This window comes from Netta rufina (assembly GCF_964035555.1).
Source record: "Netta rufina genome assembly, chromosome: 24".
Lineage (NCBI taxonomy): Eukaryota > Metazoa > Chordata > Aves > Anseriformes > Anatidae > Netta > Netta rufina.
In genome coordinates this window covers 2,847,122-2,864,793 of record NC_140148.1, presented here as the reverse complement: position 1 = coordinate 2,864,793, position 17,672 = coordinate 2,847,122, and the positions used below count along the sequence as shown (strand labels likewise).

The 17,672-nt window shown below is 66.6% G+C and overlaps 2 protein-coding genes across 2 annotated transcripts; one reads left to right on the top strand and one right to left on the bottom strand.

The window, feature by feature from the left end:
* Positions 1-2,738: 2,738 nt before the first annotated feature.
* On the bottom strand, positions 2,739-6,239 carry SGCA (sarcoglycan alpha). Its single transcript, XM_084301197.1, has 10 exons — positions 6,177-6,239; positions 5,607-5,744; positions 5,056-5,198; positions 4,857-4,929; positions 4,571-4,769; positions 4,281-4,443; positions 3,992-4,197; positions 3,734-3,760; positions 3,204-3,389; positions 2,739-2,845 (listed from the first exon to the last, which is right to left on the bottom strand). The coding sequence occupies exons 1-10, from the start codon at positions 6,214-6,216 to the stop codon at positions 2,842-2,844; spliced, it is 1,179 nt and encodes a 392-aa protein (XP_084157323.1). The 5' UTR covers positions 6,217-6,239; the 3' UTR covers positions 2,739-2,841.
* Positions 6,240-8,405: 2,166 nt separating this feature from the next.
* Positions 8,406-16,380, top strand: PPP1R9B (protein phosphatase 1 regulatory subunit 9B). The gene is made up of 10 exons (XM_084301185.1): positions 8,406-9,878; positions 12,315-12,447; positions 12,569-12,689; positions 12,823-12,927; positions 13,206-13,341; positions 13,452-13,604; positions 13,713-13,766; positions 14,013-14,242; positions 14,812-14,908; positions 16,059-16,380. The coding sequence occupies exons 1-10, from the start codon at positions 8,583-8,585 to the stop codon at positions 16,110-16,112; spliced, it is 2,379 nt and encodes a 792-aa protein (XP_084157311.1). The 5' UTR covers positions 8,406-8,582; the 3' UTR covers positions 16,113-16,380.
* The last annotated feature ends 1,292 nt before the right edge of the window (positions 16,381-17,672 follow it).

Here is a 17,672-nt window from a genome sequence, read left to right as displayed (position 1 = left end):
TGGAAGGCTACCTCACAGCTGTGGTTTTGGTTAATATTTTTTAAATTCTTTTTCAAGTAGTTTTAGTATTTTTTTTTAACTTTTTTTTTTTTTTCAGCCGTGCCGGGACTTTCCTGCCAGGTTCAGAGCAAAGGTGCTAAGTTTTATCTATTTTTTTTTTTTCCCTCTCCATTTTTGCTATTCTTTTTTTTTTTTTTTCCCCTCCGTTCAAGGTCCCCCTGGAGTTCTGGGGTTTCCTCCGCCCCCCCCCCCCGGGACTTTTGTCCTGATTTTTGCTCTTTTATTTCGGTCCCATTTCAGAGGCTCAAGTGGCGCAAAGCCACCGAGCCGGGGACCGTCTGGTGCTACAGACACGGGGCTGCCTGAACGGATGCAAGTCCGTTGATTTTTGAATTTCCCTCTAGTTTTATCATTTTTATTTTTATTTTTTTTAAATTCCCCTTCATCCTTTTGCTGCCCGGGTCGACTTGTGAATTTTCTAAAGGTGCTATTTAACCCCACACCCCCACGCATCCTGACAGCGAGGCACGGAGGCAAATGCAAGGTCGAGCCAAAAAGCCTTGGAAGGGAAAGGAAAGCACGGGGAAAGCAGCCCAGGCTCCCGGGCTTCGCAGGTGGACTCCATCTCTGCTCTCATCTTCCAGCAGCTCTTTCTCCATCCATCCATCCATCCATCCACACATCCATCCATCATCATCATCATCATCATCTCCCCCCGCTTCTCTGCCCCCCGCACCCTCCCAGCCTCTCTCCTCCTCTCTTGCCGTGCGGAGGGGCCGAACCCACCCCGACTGCCGGCCCATCTCCCGGCGAGGCGGATGCTCCAGGAGTCTGTACCTAGTTTGTATATGTATAATAATTTGAGATGTTTTTAATTATTTTGACTGCTGAAATAAAGCATGTGAAATGATCCGACAAACCTGTGCCGCTCGCGCCCTCGTCTCTCCCGCGCCGCCGGGGATGCTCGGGGATGGATTTGGGGATTGGGGTCGGGGAACGGGAGCCCCCCTCGCCGTGTCCTCACCGCTCTCCTCCTGCCACGCTTCTGTGCTCCCGTCCTCACCGCCCGCCCCTGAGCAGCCCCCACCGCCCCCCCCCCCACTCCTCCTCCTCCTCCTCCTCCCCGCTCAGCCCAACAGAGAGGGGTGGGGGGACAGTGGGAGCCACCCCCAGAGAGCAGGGGGCTGGGGAGGGTTTGGGGAGCACCCGTGGTCAAGGGGGCTTTGTGCTGTGCCCCCCCCCCCCCTCCAGGGTGGGAGGAAAGGAGAGGTAAGGGGGGGGATGCAGTGAAAGGTGGGGGGCTGCTGGCACAAAGTGGGGTCACACAGCTCAGGGTGCCCCCACCCCACACAGCCAGGGGTGCCCAGCAAAGCTGGTGTGGGGAGGGGGGGGCACAAGGACACAAAGGTGCTGGGAGTGGGGATGGGAACTGGGTGCGGGGGCTCTGTGCTCGCTGTGGGGTGCAGGAAAAGTGCCGTGGGGTGCGAGCACACTGTGGGGTGCAGGCAACGTGCTATGGGGTGCAGGAAATGTATCATGGGGTGCAAACACACCATGGGGTGCAGGCAACGTGCCATGGGGTGTGAGCACGCAGTAGGGTGCAGACAACATGCCCTGGGGTGCGGGAAACGTGCTGTGGGGTGCAGGCACACCACGGGGTGCAGGAAATGCGCCTTGGGGTGCAGGCAAGAGGTGCCCCCATTTGCAACAGGAGCTGGGTGCCCGCTCCAGCTTGCAACGGGAGCCGGCCACCCATGAGCTGTGCATGCACAGGGTGCCACGCGCCTCTGGGGGAAGAATTAGGGGGGGGGGGACACCCCAAATCCGGGTGCAAGCGAGAGCAGCACGCGCCGCAGCCTGAACGCCGCCTTCCTCAGCCCGTCAATGGCTCCTCTTGTTCCGCCGTGGGGCCCCCGTGTTTTCCTAACCCCCACCCTGGCGCCTGCCCCGGTTGCTGTGAATGAGGCTCTGTCCTCGGGCAGGGCTGCGGGGCCGGGGCACCCATCAGGGGGGCGGGCAAGGGGGGGGCTGAGCAGGATGCCTGGGGGACAGCGGTGGAAGAAGCGAGCGGAGAGAGCGGCGAGGGCTCCGGGGTGCTGCAGGTGAGCCGGGGGACGTCGGGGTGCTACGACAAGGCCATGGGGCTGCAGCCACCCAGCGGGGTCCCTGCGTCCCCAAATTGGCTTTCTGTGAGCCCCCCGCCCTGCTTGTGGGGTCACCGTGTGCCCTGGGGTGCAAGGCTTGGGGAGGGGGGAGCGTGGATGGAGGAGGGTGGGGAGTGGGTGCCCCCTGCGAGGAGATGGGGCAAAACAGCTGAGGAGGGGGCAGAGGGAAGCAGGGACCCCCCCCCAGACCATGATCAGCAACCAGGACCCCAGCCCCGCAGCACTCAGTGCATCCCCCCTCCAGCCCCGGGGGGGGGAGAACCAGCAAACCCAGTGCAGCAGCACCACTGGGATCTGCCCTGGCTGGGACAGGGCAAAAAGGTCACAATAAATAGCTCTTTTAGCTAAAACCTCATTAGAAGAGCTTTAAAATAGCTATTCTAAATAAAAACTGGGGGGAGATGACAGCGGGAACAAGACCAGGGGCATCCCCAGTATTTTTGGGGCCACCCCCAGCCCTACAGAGGCTGTGCAGCGATGCTCAGGGCTGCACCCCAAAAATCCCACTGCCCACCCCCCCCAGATCAGCCAGGTTCGGCTGCTCACATGGGGAAATAAAGCAGAGAAACCACGTCTCGTTGCTAAAGCAGCACTTTACCAGGTAAAGGCCACCCCACGGCAGAACAGAACTCAAAGCAAGCTCATCCCATGGAGGCGACAGCGACACAGCCACCAATTACCTGGAAATGAGGAGAAAAAGGGGTCATTTCTCCCCAAAAAAAGAAGGGTCAGGGTCCCATGGCTCCTATTTAAGGGTTTTAGCCACTCCCTGAGCCAGCTGGGGCAGATTAGGTGGGATGGGACGGGCGTAGGACCTGCTCTGCCCCCCCCAGCACACCTGGATGGTGGTCACCACCCCCAAATAACTGCAGATTCCCCCCAAAATACCCCACGCGCAGCCCGGTGGTGCCATGCAAAGTCACCCCAAAGCCCTGCACCACCCTAAAGTGCCAACCCTAAAGTGCCACCCCAAGGTGCCACCCCAAGGTGCCTCCCCAAGGTGCCTCCCCAAGGTGCCACCCCGGTGCCAGCGCTCACCGCTGCTGCGGGATGAGGGGGGCGCGCGCCCCGTCCCCGCGCCCCGGCATGGGGTTGATGCGCTGCCCCGTGCGCACGTTGAACATGGGCAGGGTGGAGAGGGGCCGCGGGACGTCCCGGCTGCTGGCCATGCTCCTCAGCTCCTCCGTGTCGCCGTGGATGGTGCTGTGGTGCACCAGCTGGATGCTGGGGGGCAGGGGGAGAAGGGGAATGGGGCGCAGAGCCACCCGCGCCCCTTTTGGGGAAGGGGGTTCTCGGGGGGTTCTCCGCGCCCGGTGTGAAGCAGGGGGAGGATGGTGAATAAAGAGGCTCCTGGTGCTCCAGTCTTTGTCTGTGTGGGGTTATTGGGGGGGGTGGAGGGGTGGGGATCCTTTTGGGGTGGGGGGAACTTTAGGATTTAGCTCCCCCATCAGCTGGCAGCGGCTGCTGCTCCCTGTCACCGCCCTGTCCCTGTGCCCTCCAAATTGTCACACCCCAAGCACCCCCCCCCCAACCCCGAGCAAACCCACAGCCGGGGTGCAGGGACTTACTCAGACGTCTCCAAGTCCCGTTTTTGCCTACAAAATGGAGCAGAAATGGGAAAAAAAAAAAAAAAAAAAGAAAAAAGAAAAACACACAAAAACCAGATGGTGAGAAGTGCTGTCACCACCCCCGGGTTGTCCCCAAACCGCGAGCGCTGGGGAAGGGGACACCAAAGTGGGCTGCCCCGTCGGGGAGGGGGTGACCCCCGTGCTCTCCCCTTGGGTTAGGGGTGCCGGGCTGTGCCCCCCACCCCGTGCCCGACTCACACTCCCTCCCGGCGGCAGCACATGAGGTGCCCCAGGAGCAGGCAGAGCAGCGCGGCCACCGCCAGCGGCACCAGCAGCGTCAGCAGGAAACCGGGCAGGAGGTCCTGGGCGGGCGACTCGGTGGGGGGCTGGAAATCGCCCCCCTCCTCCAGCACCCCGGGACCCCACACCGGCCCCGGCGTCGTGGGGGTGGGCAGGACCTCCAGCTGGAATTGAGGGGAGGGTGGTTAAAGGGAAGAGGTGGGAACGTCGCCGGGGTGGCGGGGACGCGGGCACGGGGGGGTCTCACCAGGGTGAGGTTGCACCAGCGGATGGCGAAGTGGGGCGCGAAGGTGTCGTAGCAGGAGGCGAGGGGCTGCTGGCCCAGGCGGCAGAGGAAGCGGCTCTGCGGCGAGGCGGCGGCGGCCAGGCAGGGCGAGAAGGCGTTGTGGGAGCCCACCTTCACGTACACCCTGAAATTTGGGAGGGGGACCGCCTGGAGGGGACCTCCAAAACCCCTGCGTGGGTGCCTGGGGGAAGGCAGGGGAGAGCTTCCCAAGTGCGACCCTAGGCCAGGCAGCCGGGTGGCGGCCCCCCTACCCCTCCTTGCGTCCCTCGATGGGCAGGGGCACGCGGCCACCGCGGTCCAGGGCGGAGGTGACGTTGATGATGCTGAGGTCGCTCTGCTCCCAGACGCCGGCCGCCGCCTGCCCAAAAAGCTCCCGCGCGGGGGCTGGCAGCAGCTCCTCCACGTTCCTGTTCCCCACCAGGAACTCGCTCTGGAACGGCAGCTCCCCCCCTGCGGGACACACACGGGACACCTTTAGGGACCACCCCACACTGGGGGCTCGGGGGTAGCGCATTTTGGGGGGTGCTCAGCCCTCACCTGGAGCGGGGACGATGGCGAGGACGAGCCGCTGTGCCACCGTCTCGTAGGTGAGCCGGTTGTACGCCAGCACCTGCGGGAGGAGGAGATGCCCCGGGCCTCGAGGATGCCAATTCCCAGCCCCGGGGGCGCGCACCCCAGCACCCCGTGCCGCCCCCTTGCACGAGGCCGTGCGCTTTGCACGAGGACGGGCGCTTACCTCGATGACGTGCGTGCCCACCTCGGCGGCCGTGGGGCTGCCGTAGAGGAAGCCGGGCTGGTGGGCACCGCGCTGGGCGAAACGCAGCCACCGCGGGAGGTCGGGGTGGTCCAGGAGGTGGGCATGGAAGGTGATGGGGGCGGCTGTCGGGTGTGGGGACACACGGACATGGGGACACGGGACACACGTGTGTCATCCGGGGGGACCCCTGCCCCGCAAGCCCTTCCCAACAGAGCGCTCCCCGTGAGGAAATTGGGTCCAAGGAGCGTCCTGATTGCCTTTTGGGGGTGAATAACCCCAAATGGAGGTGTCCCCCCCCCCAGCCCAGCAGTGCTCGAGGGCAAGAGGTCCCCGAATGGATGTGGGGGGATGGATGGACGGATGGATGCTAGGAGGGAGGGAGATTTGGGTCATGCCTGCCGGGGGCAGGAGTAAGCCACTGCCCCCATTAGCCGGGTGTTCACACACATAGGGGATAGTTCTGTCCCCCCCAGCCTATCCCCCCACCCCCCGGACCCCCGTGTCCCCACTCCCCTCGGCCTGACCCTCACCATCATCATCATCCTCGGTCTCGTCGAGGAAGGCCTCCTGGAACAGCTCCCGCTCCAGCTCGTGCACGAAGACGGCTCCGGTCTCGAGGGAGACGTGGTGGTCAGGGAGGGCGGCCCGGGTGCCCCCCAGGACCAGGGCTGCGGCCAGGCACGGGGCTGGAGCCGGGGTGGGGGACACGGCTCCTCCCTGCCTCAGTTTCCCCATTGCCCAGCGCCCCCGTGGCACCCACAGCCCCCCCTGGGGCGCACGTCCCTGTGGTGCCAGGCACTGGGACAGCAGGGCAGGCTGTTTCTGGGAGGTGTTGGGGACAGGAGTGGGGACAGGAATAGGGACAGGGCCAGCACCTTCCTCTTCCCCTATACCCCCCCACAAAGAGCTCCCCCTCGATCCCCAGCCCGCCTGGCACCAGGGACAGGACGGATTTATTCAGCTCTGCTCCCCCATCCCCTTCCCATTCCCTCCCCATTCCCTGCCCCATCCTGGGGGTCCCCCCCATGCCCTCCCTGCCGGGGGGGGGGTCCCCCAGGCCTGGCCGTGTCCCCAGGGTGGGTGACGGGGCTGCCACTCGCCTGCCAGCACCCAGACCCGCAGCAGCTCGGGCGCCTCCATCTTCACCGGGAGCGGGGCCAGCGCCTGAGTGACAGCAGCAGCGGGGCTGGCCGGCCCGGGGGGGCCCAAATTGGGGGCACGGGGACACGGCGGGGACCCTGCCACGGCCACCTCCTGCCAGCCTGGCCTCGTGCCACTGAGTCCCTTTTGCCCCTGGGGAGGAGTGGGGACACCAAGGGGTGCGTGGTGGGACCCCGCTGCACCCTCTGCTTTGGGTGGGCTCGTCCCGGTGCCATGGCTTGTGGGGGTTGGGGTGGCAGTGGGGGCACAATGGGACATGATGGGGCACAATGGGACAAGATGGGGCACAACAGGACAGGATGGGGCACAACAGGACACAGTGGGGTACAGTGGGACATGACGGGGCAGGATGGTGCATGGCAGGACACCGCCGGGCACAAGAGGGGACAACGGGGCACAATGGGGCACAATGGGGCACAACGGGACGTAATGGGGCACGGTGGGGCACAGCAGGGCACAAGAGGGCATGGGGGGCACAGGAGGACACAATGGGGCACAACTGGGCATGGCTGGGCACAACGGGGCACGACGGGCACCGTGGGACACAACAGGACACGACGGCACGCGACGGTGCACAACGGGTCACGACAGCACGGTGTGGCACATGGGCGTGGGGGGACATTTGGGGACAGCTGACCCCCCCGCCAGCGTGGCACGTGGCTGGCCAGCACCACTGCCCCGCACACACATGTCCATGGGGTGCACGCGTGTGCACACGCGTGTGCGTGCACGAGAACCAAGTCCCCCCCCAGCCCTTGGCAGGACGCAGCGGGGGGGTGCTGGGAGACCGCAGGGCTGGTGGTGGAGGGGGAAAAGGAGCTGTGGGGGGGGGGCACAGGCTTTGCAGCGGAAGGGGAAGGGGGGGGCCGTGGGGGCCGTCGCGCCGCGCCGCGTCACGCCACGTCACGTCTCGTCACGCACAAAGGGCCGGCAGCGCAGCAGCTGCAGGGTCCTGGCGCCCCCACCTTCACTGGCGTGGCCCCCCCCCCCCCCCCCCCGGGCCTGTCACTGTGGGGGGGACACAAGTAGGGGTGTCCCTACCCTGTCCCTCCTTCTCCCCCCGTTCCACATGAGTGTGTGGCTTTTTTGGGGTGCTCATCCCATAGGCACCCCGAAATGGTGCCACGCTGTGCGCCCTGGTCCCCACTGCTGGAAAGGGAGGAGACCCTAAATAACCTCCCCCAGAATATTCCTCCTCCTGACCCCCCCCCCCAACTGGAGGTGTGGGGCAGATGGGCAGCACCCTGGGGAGGGGCACGGGTTTGTGGGGGCAGAAAGTAAATGGGGACCCTGTAGGGACACGCTGGGACACCCCGGGGAGCTGTGGGGGTGGGGGTGTGGGGACCAAAGGGAGGGGAGCAGGGGACATGGGGGACAAAACTGGGGGGGGCACAGGGGAGGGAGCAGGGGGACACAGGCACAGAGCCAGGAGGGGCACGGGGACACAATGGGGGGGACATGGGCATGAAAGTGGGGGGACACGGAGCAAGGAATGGGGGACACTGGGGGCGTGGGGGGACAAAACTGGGGGGATATGGGACAGGCTGGGGGGTAAGGCTACGAAACTGGGGGGATACTGGGGGGATGTGGGGGCAGATAAAGGGGATGTGGGGACAAAAGTGGGGAGTGTGTGGCCAGGACTGAGGGGACACAGGGACCGTCCTGGGGGCCATGGGGATGGAACTGGGGGGACAGAGGGGCAGAAGCAGCGTGGCCGCGGGTCTGGGGCTCAGGGTCCCCAGGGATGAAATGGGGGGGCACTGGGGACACGTGGGGTGGGGGCAGACCCCAGGGGGGCTGTGGGGACAGAGCTGGGGTGGGGGGGACATTGCACAAGGCCTGGGGGGGGGGGACAATGATGGGGGGGACACGGACACGGCACATCCCCAGCTGCGCGGAGGGGACGCGTGGGGAGAGCTGGGGGCTGCAGGGGACCACGGCGGTGCCGGTGCCACCGGTGGGCACGGGAAAAGGGGGGGGGGGGGGACACGGGGAGGGGATCGGGGTGACGGCGGCGGCGAGGCCGAAGCGCGGCGGCGAGGAAGAGGAAGAGCAAGAGCGCGTCGCTAAGACCCAGAGGGCTCTGCGGGCAGCGGGGCGGGCGGATCGCAGGCAGCGGCGGCTCCATCACCAGCGCAGCAGCGGAGAAAAAGGGGAAGAGGAGGAGAAGGGAGGAAGGAAGGAGGGCCGGGGCGGAGGGGGGGGGCGCGCTGGGCCCCCCCAGGCTGGCGATGGCCTGACCGGGTCCCCGGCGGCCCCCCGGCAGCGGCCCCCTCCCCGCGCCCCAGCAGCCGGCGGGCGATGCGGCGCGGCGGCGGCGGCGGCGGCGGTGACGACGGGGCAGGATGCTGAGGACGGAGGCAGCGAGCGGGGCGGCAGCCCCAGGCGGCAGCGGGGGGGCCCCGGGCGGAGGAGCAGGGGGCAGCGGGGGGCTGAGGAGCGCGTCCCCCCACCGCAACGCCTACGAGGCCACCATCCAGGCCCTGAAACCCACAAAGGATGCCGAGGGCGAGGATGGCAAGAAAGCCCGTGGCAAGAAGTATGGCTCCAACGTCCACCGCATCAAGAACATGTTCCTGCAGATGGGGACGGCGCCGGGCCCCGAGGGCGCCTGCGACTTGGCCAAGGGCAAGGAGAAGCCCGTCCGCCTCTCCTTGCCCCGGGCCAGCAGCCTGAATGAGAGCATGGAGCAGGGCAACCTCCTCAAGCTGGGCACCAGCGTCTCGGAGCGGGTGAGCCGCTTCGACTCCAAGCCCGACAAGCCCTTCTCCAAGCTGCAGGAGACCCGCAAGATCTTCGAGCGGAGCCCGCAGGAGAAGGAGGCCACCACCAAGCTCCTGCTGCGCAAGGAGCGGGCCGGCTTCCAGGACCGCAAGCTGGACGTGGTGGTGAAGTTCAACGGCAGCACCGAGTCCTTGGACAAGCTGGACACCGAGGCCGTGTCGCCCACCGTCAGCCAGCTCAGCGCCGTCTTCGAGAAGGCCGACCTCCGCAACAACCTCCACAAGACGCCGGGGCGCGCGGGGCCGCTCAACTCCAAGCTGGTGAGCAAGCGGTCCCGCGTCTTCCTGCAGGGCACGGAGGCTGGCAAGGCCGAGAGCAGGACGGGAGACGGCCCCGCTGCCCCGGCACGGCCGCGGCCGGCCGAGGAGGAGAAGGCAGCGGGCAAGGCCGGGAGGCCGGCGGAGAAGGACGGGAGCGTGCCGCGGGTGCAGGAGGTCTGCAAGATCAAGCCGGTGGAGGTGGAGGAGAGCGGTGAATCGGAGGCCGAGGCGGAGGCCGGAGAGCCGGTGCCAGCGCCCGAACCGGCCAAGGGGGCCGAGGCCACGGCGCCCCCCGAGCCGCGCCTGGAAGGGGGCGAGGAGCCCCCCTACGCCGAGGAGGGCGTCAAGGGTGAGCGGGCGGACGAGGGCGAGCTGTACGACGAGTCCAAGAAGGAGGACTTCTCCGAGGCGGACCTGGTGGACATAAGTGCCTACAGCGGGCTCGGGGAGGACTCGGGGGGCAGCGGGCTGGACGAGGACGAGGAGGCTGATGGGCTCTACGAGCCCGAATCCAGCTGCGTGGAGATCCCCGGGCTGTCCGAGGAAGAGGAGCCCGTCCCCAACCGCAAGATCCAGTTCAGCACGGCCCCCATCCAGGTGAGCCCGGCCGCGGGGTTTTGGGGGTACCCGGGCGGAGCTGAGAGGGGAAATCAGGAGTTTTGGGGTGCGCCCTCCATCCTCAAGGCCATGGAGGTGGCGATGGGCAACCTCCTGCCCCATTGCCCATGGCCAAGTGTGCAGGGCTGGCGAGGAGCCGGTGGCCCAGCCTGGAGGAGGGCAGAGGGGCTCTGGTGCGTCCTTGTACCCCAAAAAGACCCCTTTGGGGAGCACCCGGTGGCTGGGTGCAGCCGGATGGGAGGCGGCCCAGGCACACTGGTGGGGTTGCAGCCCCGGCATGGCCATACTGGGAGGGGATGGGGACGAAACGTGGGGTGGGCACCCCGGCCGTGGGACCCTGGGGATGGTGGTACATGGCAGGGGGGGTGACATCGGGGCCTAAGGGGGCGGCACGTTTGCACCATGTGCCCCAGGAAGGGCTGGGAGCCACTCGGTGTTTTGGGTGGGGATGCCCAAAATATCCGGCTGGGCCCTGAGTGCTGCCGGGAGCCGCCAGGCCGTGCCACCACCCCTCTTCATAGGTCCCCAGGGTCCCCCAGTGCCGGGACCCCTCCCAGAGCCAGTTTTTTTTGGGGGGAGGATGTTTGCTACCCCCCTTTCCCCCCCCTCTCGGGCCCAGCGCGGGACCATTTCGGGAAGTGGAGGAAGGGGAAGTGTCTCAGCAGCACGGGCAGGCGGGGGCCAGCCACGAGAGCTGCCCGCCCCCCCCACACCCCAGGCAGCTTGGGGACGCAGGGACAGCTCCGGGATTTGGGGTCCCCATCTCGTGCCACGGTCTGTGGCCGGTGCCGGCGGTGGCACAGCGGGGAGAAGGGGCCGCGCCGCTATTTCGGGGCTTTCTCTCGTGCTCCTATCCCCTCAGCTGGAGGAACAGAAATTGCTTTGTGCCGAGCGGGGTTATTTTTAGCGGCACGGCCTATATTCTGGCTCTGAGTCAGCGGCGGGTGGGTGGCCCCACCTGGGACGGGGGACGGGGACCACGGTGGCCCGGTGTGGGGACGGGGTCCCGCGGTGGCCGCGCACCGGCTGGGTGCACACCGGGGGTTTGGTGCCATGGGGACCGGCCGGCCCATGCTCCAGGAAGGGATTTCCCCCGTGGATGCACAGTTGAGATTTTTGGGGTGCTCTGTGCCCCCCAGCTGATGCATTCAGCCTCCGGTGTGTGCCCCCTGCCCTGTCCCTCTGTGGGGTCCCATGGGTGGGCAGGGCACCCACATGTCCCACACCCTGAGCATCCTGAGCCCCCTGTGACCGGGAGGCACTGGGGACCCCGGCACCAGCACCCAGCCTGCACCCAGGGGTGGGGGTACCCGCTGCCAGCCCCCTCCCCGGGCCGTTTACTGCCCCCACCTGCTTCTCCCTTGGGAATTGCTCCGGGTCCCCTGCGCATCCCAAACTCCTCCAGGACCTCGGCACAGAGCTGGGTGGCACAGCGGGACGTCCATGCCTGGATCTCCCTGGGGACCACATGCAGGGGGACAGTGGCAGGTCCCCAGTTTGTCCCCAGCACCCCTGCGTGCCACCCAGGAGGGTCCTGCCCGTCTCGGTGTCACCGGGCTTTGTGCGGTGGCCCTTGACACTCATCCCTAAATACCCTTTGTTGCAAGGCTTTAGCGGTGTGGTGTTAGCCCTAATCCACCACGGCCCCTCAGGGGACATCTGCCCTGCTCAGAACCGGGACCCCCACCCCTGAGTGACCCCCCCTGGGGAGCCCGTGGCTGGGGAAGGGGGGAGGATGAGGAGGATGAGGGGAGGAGCAGGGGAACGAATCTGGTCTGCTGCCCCAAATTGTGCCCCAAATTGTGCATCTCTGTGCACCCCATCTGTCCGTCTGTCCATCACCTGTCCATCCATCCAGTTATCTGCCTGTCCATCCAGCCATCCCTTGGTCCATTTGTCTGTCTGTCCATCCATCCACCTATCCACCTGCCATTTCATCCACCCATCCATCCATCCCTCCATCCGTCCATCTGTCTGTCCATCCCTCCACCCATCTATCCGTCCCCCCCTCTATCTGCCCACCCATCCACGCATCCATCTACCCACCCACCAATGCACCCACCCCTCTCTACCCTCCCTTGGTCCATCTATCTGTCCTCCAGTCCATCCGTCCATCTGCCATTTCACCCCTCCATCCCTCCATCCCTCCATCCGTCCGTCTGTCCATCCCTCCCTCCCTCCATCCATCCATCCATCCATCCATCCATCCATCCGTCCGTCCGTCCGTCCGTCTGTCCATCCCTCCTTCCCTCCCCACGGAGCCACCTCTACTCCCAAGCCCACCCCAAGCCCCCCTCTGTCCTTCCTCAGACTCTTCCTCATCCCGCGGCGCGCTGTGGGGCTGGGGGGGGTTCTCCGGTGCCTCGTAGGATCCGTAACCCCCCTCTCCACGCCCCCGCCCCCCTCCCACACCAGGTCTTCAGCACTTACTCCAACGAGGACTACGACCGCCGCAATGAGGACGTTGACCCCATGGCTGCGTCGGCCGAGTACGAGCTGGAGAAGAGAGTGGAGCGCCTCGACCTCTTCCCCGTGGAGCTGGAGAAAGGTGGGTGCTGGCCTCGTCCTGCTCCCCAGAGCCTCGGGGACGGATCCGAGGTGACCCCATCGGTGTCGGGCGCTCGCAGCCGCCGCTGCCGCCCCCGGGACATGGCTCTCTGTCTCCGCAGACTCCGAGGGGCTGGGGATCAGCATCATTGGCATGGGAGCGGGGGCCGACATGGGCCTGGAGAAGCTGGGCATCTTCGTCAAGACGGTGACGGAAGGGGGTGCAGCCCACCGGGATGGCAGGTAAGGGGTGCCCGGCCCCAAATCCCTCCCCCAGGCTCCTGCTGCTGCAACCCCGTGGGCTTTGGGGGGAGCTGGGAGACGCTGGGGAGGTGGGCAGGGGGTGGCAGCGCCGTGACCGTCCCCTTGTCCCCAGGATCCAGGTGAACGACCTGATTGTGGAGGTGGATGGCACCAGCCTGGTGGGGGTGACGCAGAGCTTCGCCGCCTCCGTGCTCAGGAACACCAAGGGCCGCGTCCGGTAGGGCCCTGGGGCTGGGCACACACGGGGGCACGCTGCCCCCACAGCACCCCCTGCCCCCAAATACCCCCCGATCCCTGCTGTCCCCATGGCCACTGCCTGCCCTATGCCACCTGGCCCTCCCCAAATCCCCCCCCTGAAAATAATGTCCCCCCAAACTCATCACTCCTAGCGGGGATGCCCCCCACCTGAGCCTCCCCTGGCTGTGCCACCTGGGTGTCCCCAATCTGAGGCCCCCCCCTCCCCGTCCCCAGCTGAGCCCCCCGCTGTCCCCGCAGGTTCCTCATCGGGCGGGAGAAGCCGGGCGAGCAGAGCGAGGTGGCGCAGCTGATCCAGCAGACGCTGGAGCAGGAGCGGTGGCAGCGGGAGATGATAGAGCAGCGCTACACCCAGTACACCGAGGACGACGAGGAGGTGAGGGAGGGGACAGACGCAGCCTCTGCCCAATTTGGTGACTCAGTTTCCCCGATTGGGGGTCCCGGGGGGAGCTGCCACGTGCCAACCTCGCTCCGTGCCCACCGCAGACGGGGGAGTACGCCACGGACGAGGAGGAGGAGATGAGCCCCATGTTCCCCAGCGGCGAGATGGCCATCGAGGTGTTCGAGCTGGCCGAGAACGAGGACACGCTCTCGCCGGTGGAGATGGACCCCGAGAAGCTGGTGCACAAGTTCAAGGAGGTGAAGAGGGGCTGGGGGGAGAGGCAGGGGATGGGGGTGCACACGGGGGCGGTGCGGGGACGCCCCACCACGTCCCCACGCCCCACGAACGCCCGGCTCCTCTCGCAGCTCCAGATCAAGCACGCCGTCACCGAGGCTGAGATCCAGCAGCTGAAGAGGAAGGTGAGCGGGTCCTGGGTGCGCCCTCCACCCCCCCAGATCCCCTGCATCTCCTTCCAGATCCCTGCATCTCCCCCCCAGCCCACCCAGAGGCGCTGTGCCGTGCCGTGCCGTGCCGTGCCGTGCCATGCTGTGCCGTGCCACCCCTGCTCTTTGGCCACACCGTGCCGTGCCATCCCGTGCTGTGCTGAGCCATCCTGTGCGGTGCCGTGCCGTGCCGTGCCGTGCCCTGACCCTGTTGTCCCCCAGCTGCAGTGCCTCGAGCAGGAGAAGGCTCGGTGGCGGGCCGAGAAGGCCCAGCTGGAGCAGAGCGTGGAGGAGAACAAGGAGCGCATGGAGAAGCTGGAGGGGTACTGGATGGAGGCGCAGAACCTGTGCCAGGCCGTGGACGAGCACCTCAAGGAGACGCAGGCCCAGTACCAGACCCTGGAGCGCAAGTACAGCAAGGCCAAGAGGCTCATCAAGGAGTACCAGCAAAAGTGAGGGCAGGGCCCTGCGCACGGAGCCTTCCCCCGGGCATGGACACGTCCCCGGGGCACCGACCCCTTCCTGGGCACCCCTGGTTCCTGGGCATGGACCATCCCCTGCGCATGGCATCATCCTCAGGGTGCCAGCTCGTTCCTTTTCCCTGTAGACGATTGATCCCATCCCCTAGGCACGACCTCGTCCCCTGGGCACTGCTTTGGGTACCAATTCCGTGCTGGGCACCCCTTGTCCCCGGGCACGGACCATTCCCTGCGCACGGACTCATCCTGAGGGCACCAACTCATCCCTTGTCCCTGCTGACAAAGCATCCCCTAAGCATGTCCCTGTCCCCTGGGCATGACCCCATCCCCTGGGCACGACCCCATCCCCTGGGCACGACCCCGTCCCCTGGGCACCAATTCCATCCTGGGCACCCCATGTCCCCAGGCAGGGGCCATCCCCATGGAGACCCCTGGGCACCACCACCACATCGGGCACAATTTCTCCTCGACGCCCAAACCCCAGGGACCCCCTCACCTGGTGCCATGCACCCACACGTTTGTGTCCCCCCCCCTCCTGGCAGGGAGATCGAGTTCCTGAAGAAGGAGACGGCGCAGCGGCGGGTGCTGGAGGAGTCGGAGCTGGCCCACAAGGAGGAGATGGAGAAGCTGCAGGAGAAGGTGGGCACCGGGCGCCGGGACGCGGGCTGCCCCTGAGCCCCGGGGCCCCGCGGGCACGGCCGGATCCGGCCACGACCCCGCCGCCGCCTGGCCCCTCGCTCCGCCGCCGCTTTCGCCACCGCGTCGCTCCCGGGATGGATCGCAGCAGATCTGCTCTCGCTCCGGCCGCCGGATCCCGTGCTGGGCGGCAGCGGAGCCGCTCGGGTGCCGGCTCCCCTCTGGACTGTGCGCCCCGGCCGCCGGATCCCACGCCGGCTGGGATCTGCCCCGGGATCTGCCCCGGGATCTGCTCCCACCGGATTCTGCTCCCACCGCCGCCGTGCCCTGCCCCGGATCGCCGGGGATCTGCTTGGGGTGCTGCCGGCGTGCGCCCGATCCTCCTCCTGGCGCCGGATCCCACGCCGGATTGCAGTAGATCTGCCTGGGTTTCGGGTCGCGCCGGATCCTGCCGCGGGGCGCGACCACCCCGTAACGGAGCGAAAGAGATCGACTTGGGCGCTGGATGATCCCAGGCTGCCTGTGCGGGATCCCCCAGGGGGTCCCGGGAGACATTGGGGCGCGCTGGAGCCTCAGTTGGGAGCCGGATCCCATGCTGGTCATGCAGGATCCCACCGCCGATCGCACTGGATTCCATGCTGGCTTACACTGGATCCCCCCCCCCACAACCCCCCCGGCGGGTCGGGCCAGAGCTGTGCTGGGTCATAGCAGATCCCCCGCGGGGTCACCGGATCCCCCGGAGCGCCCGGAGCGCCAGGCTGGGGGGCACCAGGGCCCCCCCCCAGGCACCGAGCAGAGCCCCCCCACGAGCCCCCTGCCCCCTTTATACACCCCAATCGCCCCCAGATGTCCCACAGCCCCCCCCCCACCTGCCTGCAGCCCCCAGCCCCACATTGACCCCCCCAGGTCCCCTCTGCCCCCCCCCACATCCCCATCCTTCCCCCCCGCCCCGTGTCTCCCCCACCTCAACACCCCCGTGTCCCCCTCCTCGTGTCCCCCCCGGTGCCGTCCCCCCACCCCCGTGTCCCCAACCCTCTCCTCCCTCTTCCCACGTCCCCCCCCCCACTTTCCTCGTGTCCCCAGCTCCGTGCCCCCCCCGTCCCCGTGCCCCCCGCCCCCCCCGCTGAGACCTCTCCCCTTTGCTGTTTTTCAGATCTCCGAACTGGAGGCCAAGCTGCAGACTTTGAAAAATTCCAACCCGACTTAAACCACCCTCAAACCGCAGCGATTTATTATTATTATTTTTATTTTTTTTTTTTTTGGGGGGGGGCAAGCCGGGGGCTTTGCCCCTCACCTCCCCCCCAGCCCCTGTCCCCTCCCTCCCCACCCCTTCCCCACTTTTTAGGGGGGGGGGAGGTGAGACCCTGCCGAGGCCTCCTGGTGCCCCCCCATCTCCCCCTTGGGGTACAGACAGTGCGGGGGGGGGGCCAACCAGAGGGATTTTTATTTTTTTTTTTTTTGGGGGGGGGCGCAGACACCCCACGTTCGTATCTGTTTCCAGTGTGAGTCTCGTGGTAACGTGATGGACAGATGGGGGGGCACGGCCCCCCCCCCACCCCCCCCCAAGACCTCCCCCCTCCCCAAGCGCGCCCTCCTCTCGACGTGACCCCCCCCCGGACACAGAGCTGGCACCCTGGTTGGACATTGGTGTGTGTGTGTGTATGGGGGGGGGGCAAGCAGAAATGTCCCCCCCCCCCAAAAAAAATGTGAGCCATACTGGAGAGCAAACTGGGGGCACTCTGGAAGCCCCCCCCCAGACCCCAGCTCCTCCTCTTGGGACTCAGCTGGAGGGGGGGGCACGGCGCTGCCAAGCCCCCCCCCCATGGACTCAACCCAGCGTTCGCTGCTGGGACCCCTCAGCCCTTTGACTTGGGGGGGGGGGCACCCCCACTGCCCCCCCCCACCCCCCCCCACCCCGTTACCCCCCCCCCAGTGCCACCACCGCGGGGACACCCCCGGCCTTTGCCAACCACAGTGGGGGGGGGGGGGCACAGCTGGGGACCCCCCCCCCAGCACCGCCACCGACCTCCCCCAGCCCGGGGCTTTTGCCTTCCCTGGGTAGGGGGGGGGGGGGCAATGCCAGGAGGCGGGGATCCCCCCCCCATTTGTAAATACACCCTCCCACCCCCCATAAATCACAGTATTTCTCTGGGGCACCCCCCCACCGGCCAACCCCAGCCGTGCGTCCCCCCCCCGTCTTTCTCAGCCAATTTTTTTTTTTTTTTTTTTTTTTTCTATTTGCCCCCCCCCCATACCCCCCCCCCCTCGAAGTACTGAGTCTCCGACAGTAACTGGATGTGGGGGCAACCGGGAGCCAGAGCTGGTTATACTGGGAGGGGGAGGCGGGGAGGGGGGGGGGGCACGGGGGGGGGGGAGACGATGGGGAATGAAGGGGGGGGGGGGGAGTATTTAAAAGGGGGGGGGGGTGCTGGGGTTATTTAATCTCAGACGTGTACCTGTGGGTGTACAGACTCTATATATATGTACCTATGTACGTACTGCGCCTCCTTTTGGAACGCCTCGCGGCCCCCCCCCCGGAGCATCATTGCCCCCCCCCCATCTCCCCATCTCCCCCCGGTCAGCTGGGGGGCACTGGGGGGACTGGGAGGGGTTGGGGGTAGTGTGGGGAGGACTGGGGGGCGGTGGGAGAAGAGGGGTACTGGGAGGGGTGGGGGGTACTGGGAGGACTGGGAGGCACTGGGAGGACTGGGAGGGGCTGGGGGGGGAACTGGGAGTGGTGGGGGATACTGGGAGGGATGGGAGCACT

Excerpts from the sequence above, each read along its gene's own strand:
- PPP1R9B (XM_084301185.1), top strand. The coding sequence starts at position 8,583 with ATGCTGAGGACGGAGGCAGCGAGCGGGGCGGCAGCCCCAGGCGGCAGC. Across the intron at positions 9,879-12,314 it reads TCAGCACGGCCCCCATCCAG|GTCTTCAGCACTTACTCCAA; the intron begins GTGAGCCCGGCC and ends CTCCCACACCAG. Across the intron at positions 12,448-12,568 it reads CCCCGTGGAGCTGGAGAAAG|ACTCCGAGGGGCTGGGGATC; the intron begins GTGGGTGCTGGC and ends CTGTCTCCGCAG.
- SGCA (XM_084301197.1), bottom strand. The coding sequence starts at position 6,216 with ATGGAGGCGCCCGAGCTGCTGCGGGTCTGGGTGCTGGCAG. Across the intron at positions 4,930-5,055 it reads TGGGCACGCACGTCATCGAG|GTGCTGGCGTACAACCGGCT; the intron begins GTAAGCGCCCGT and ends CTCCTCCCGCAG. Across the intron at positions 3,390-3,733 it reads CGGGACTTGGAGACGTCTGA|CATCCAGCTGGTGCACCACA; the intron begins GTAAGTCCCTGC and ends CCTGCCCCCCAG.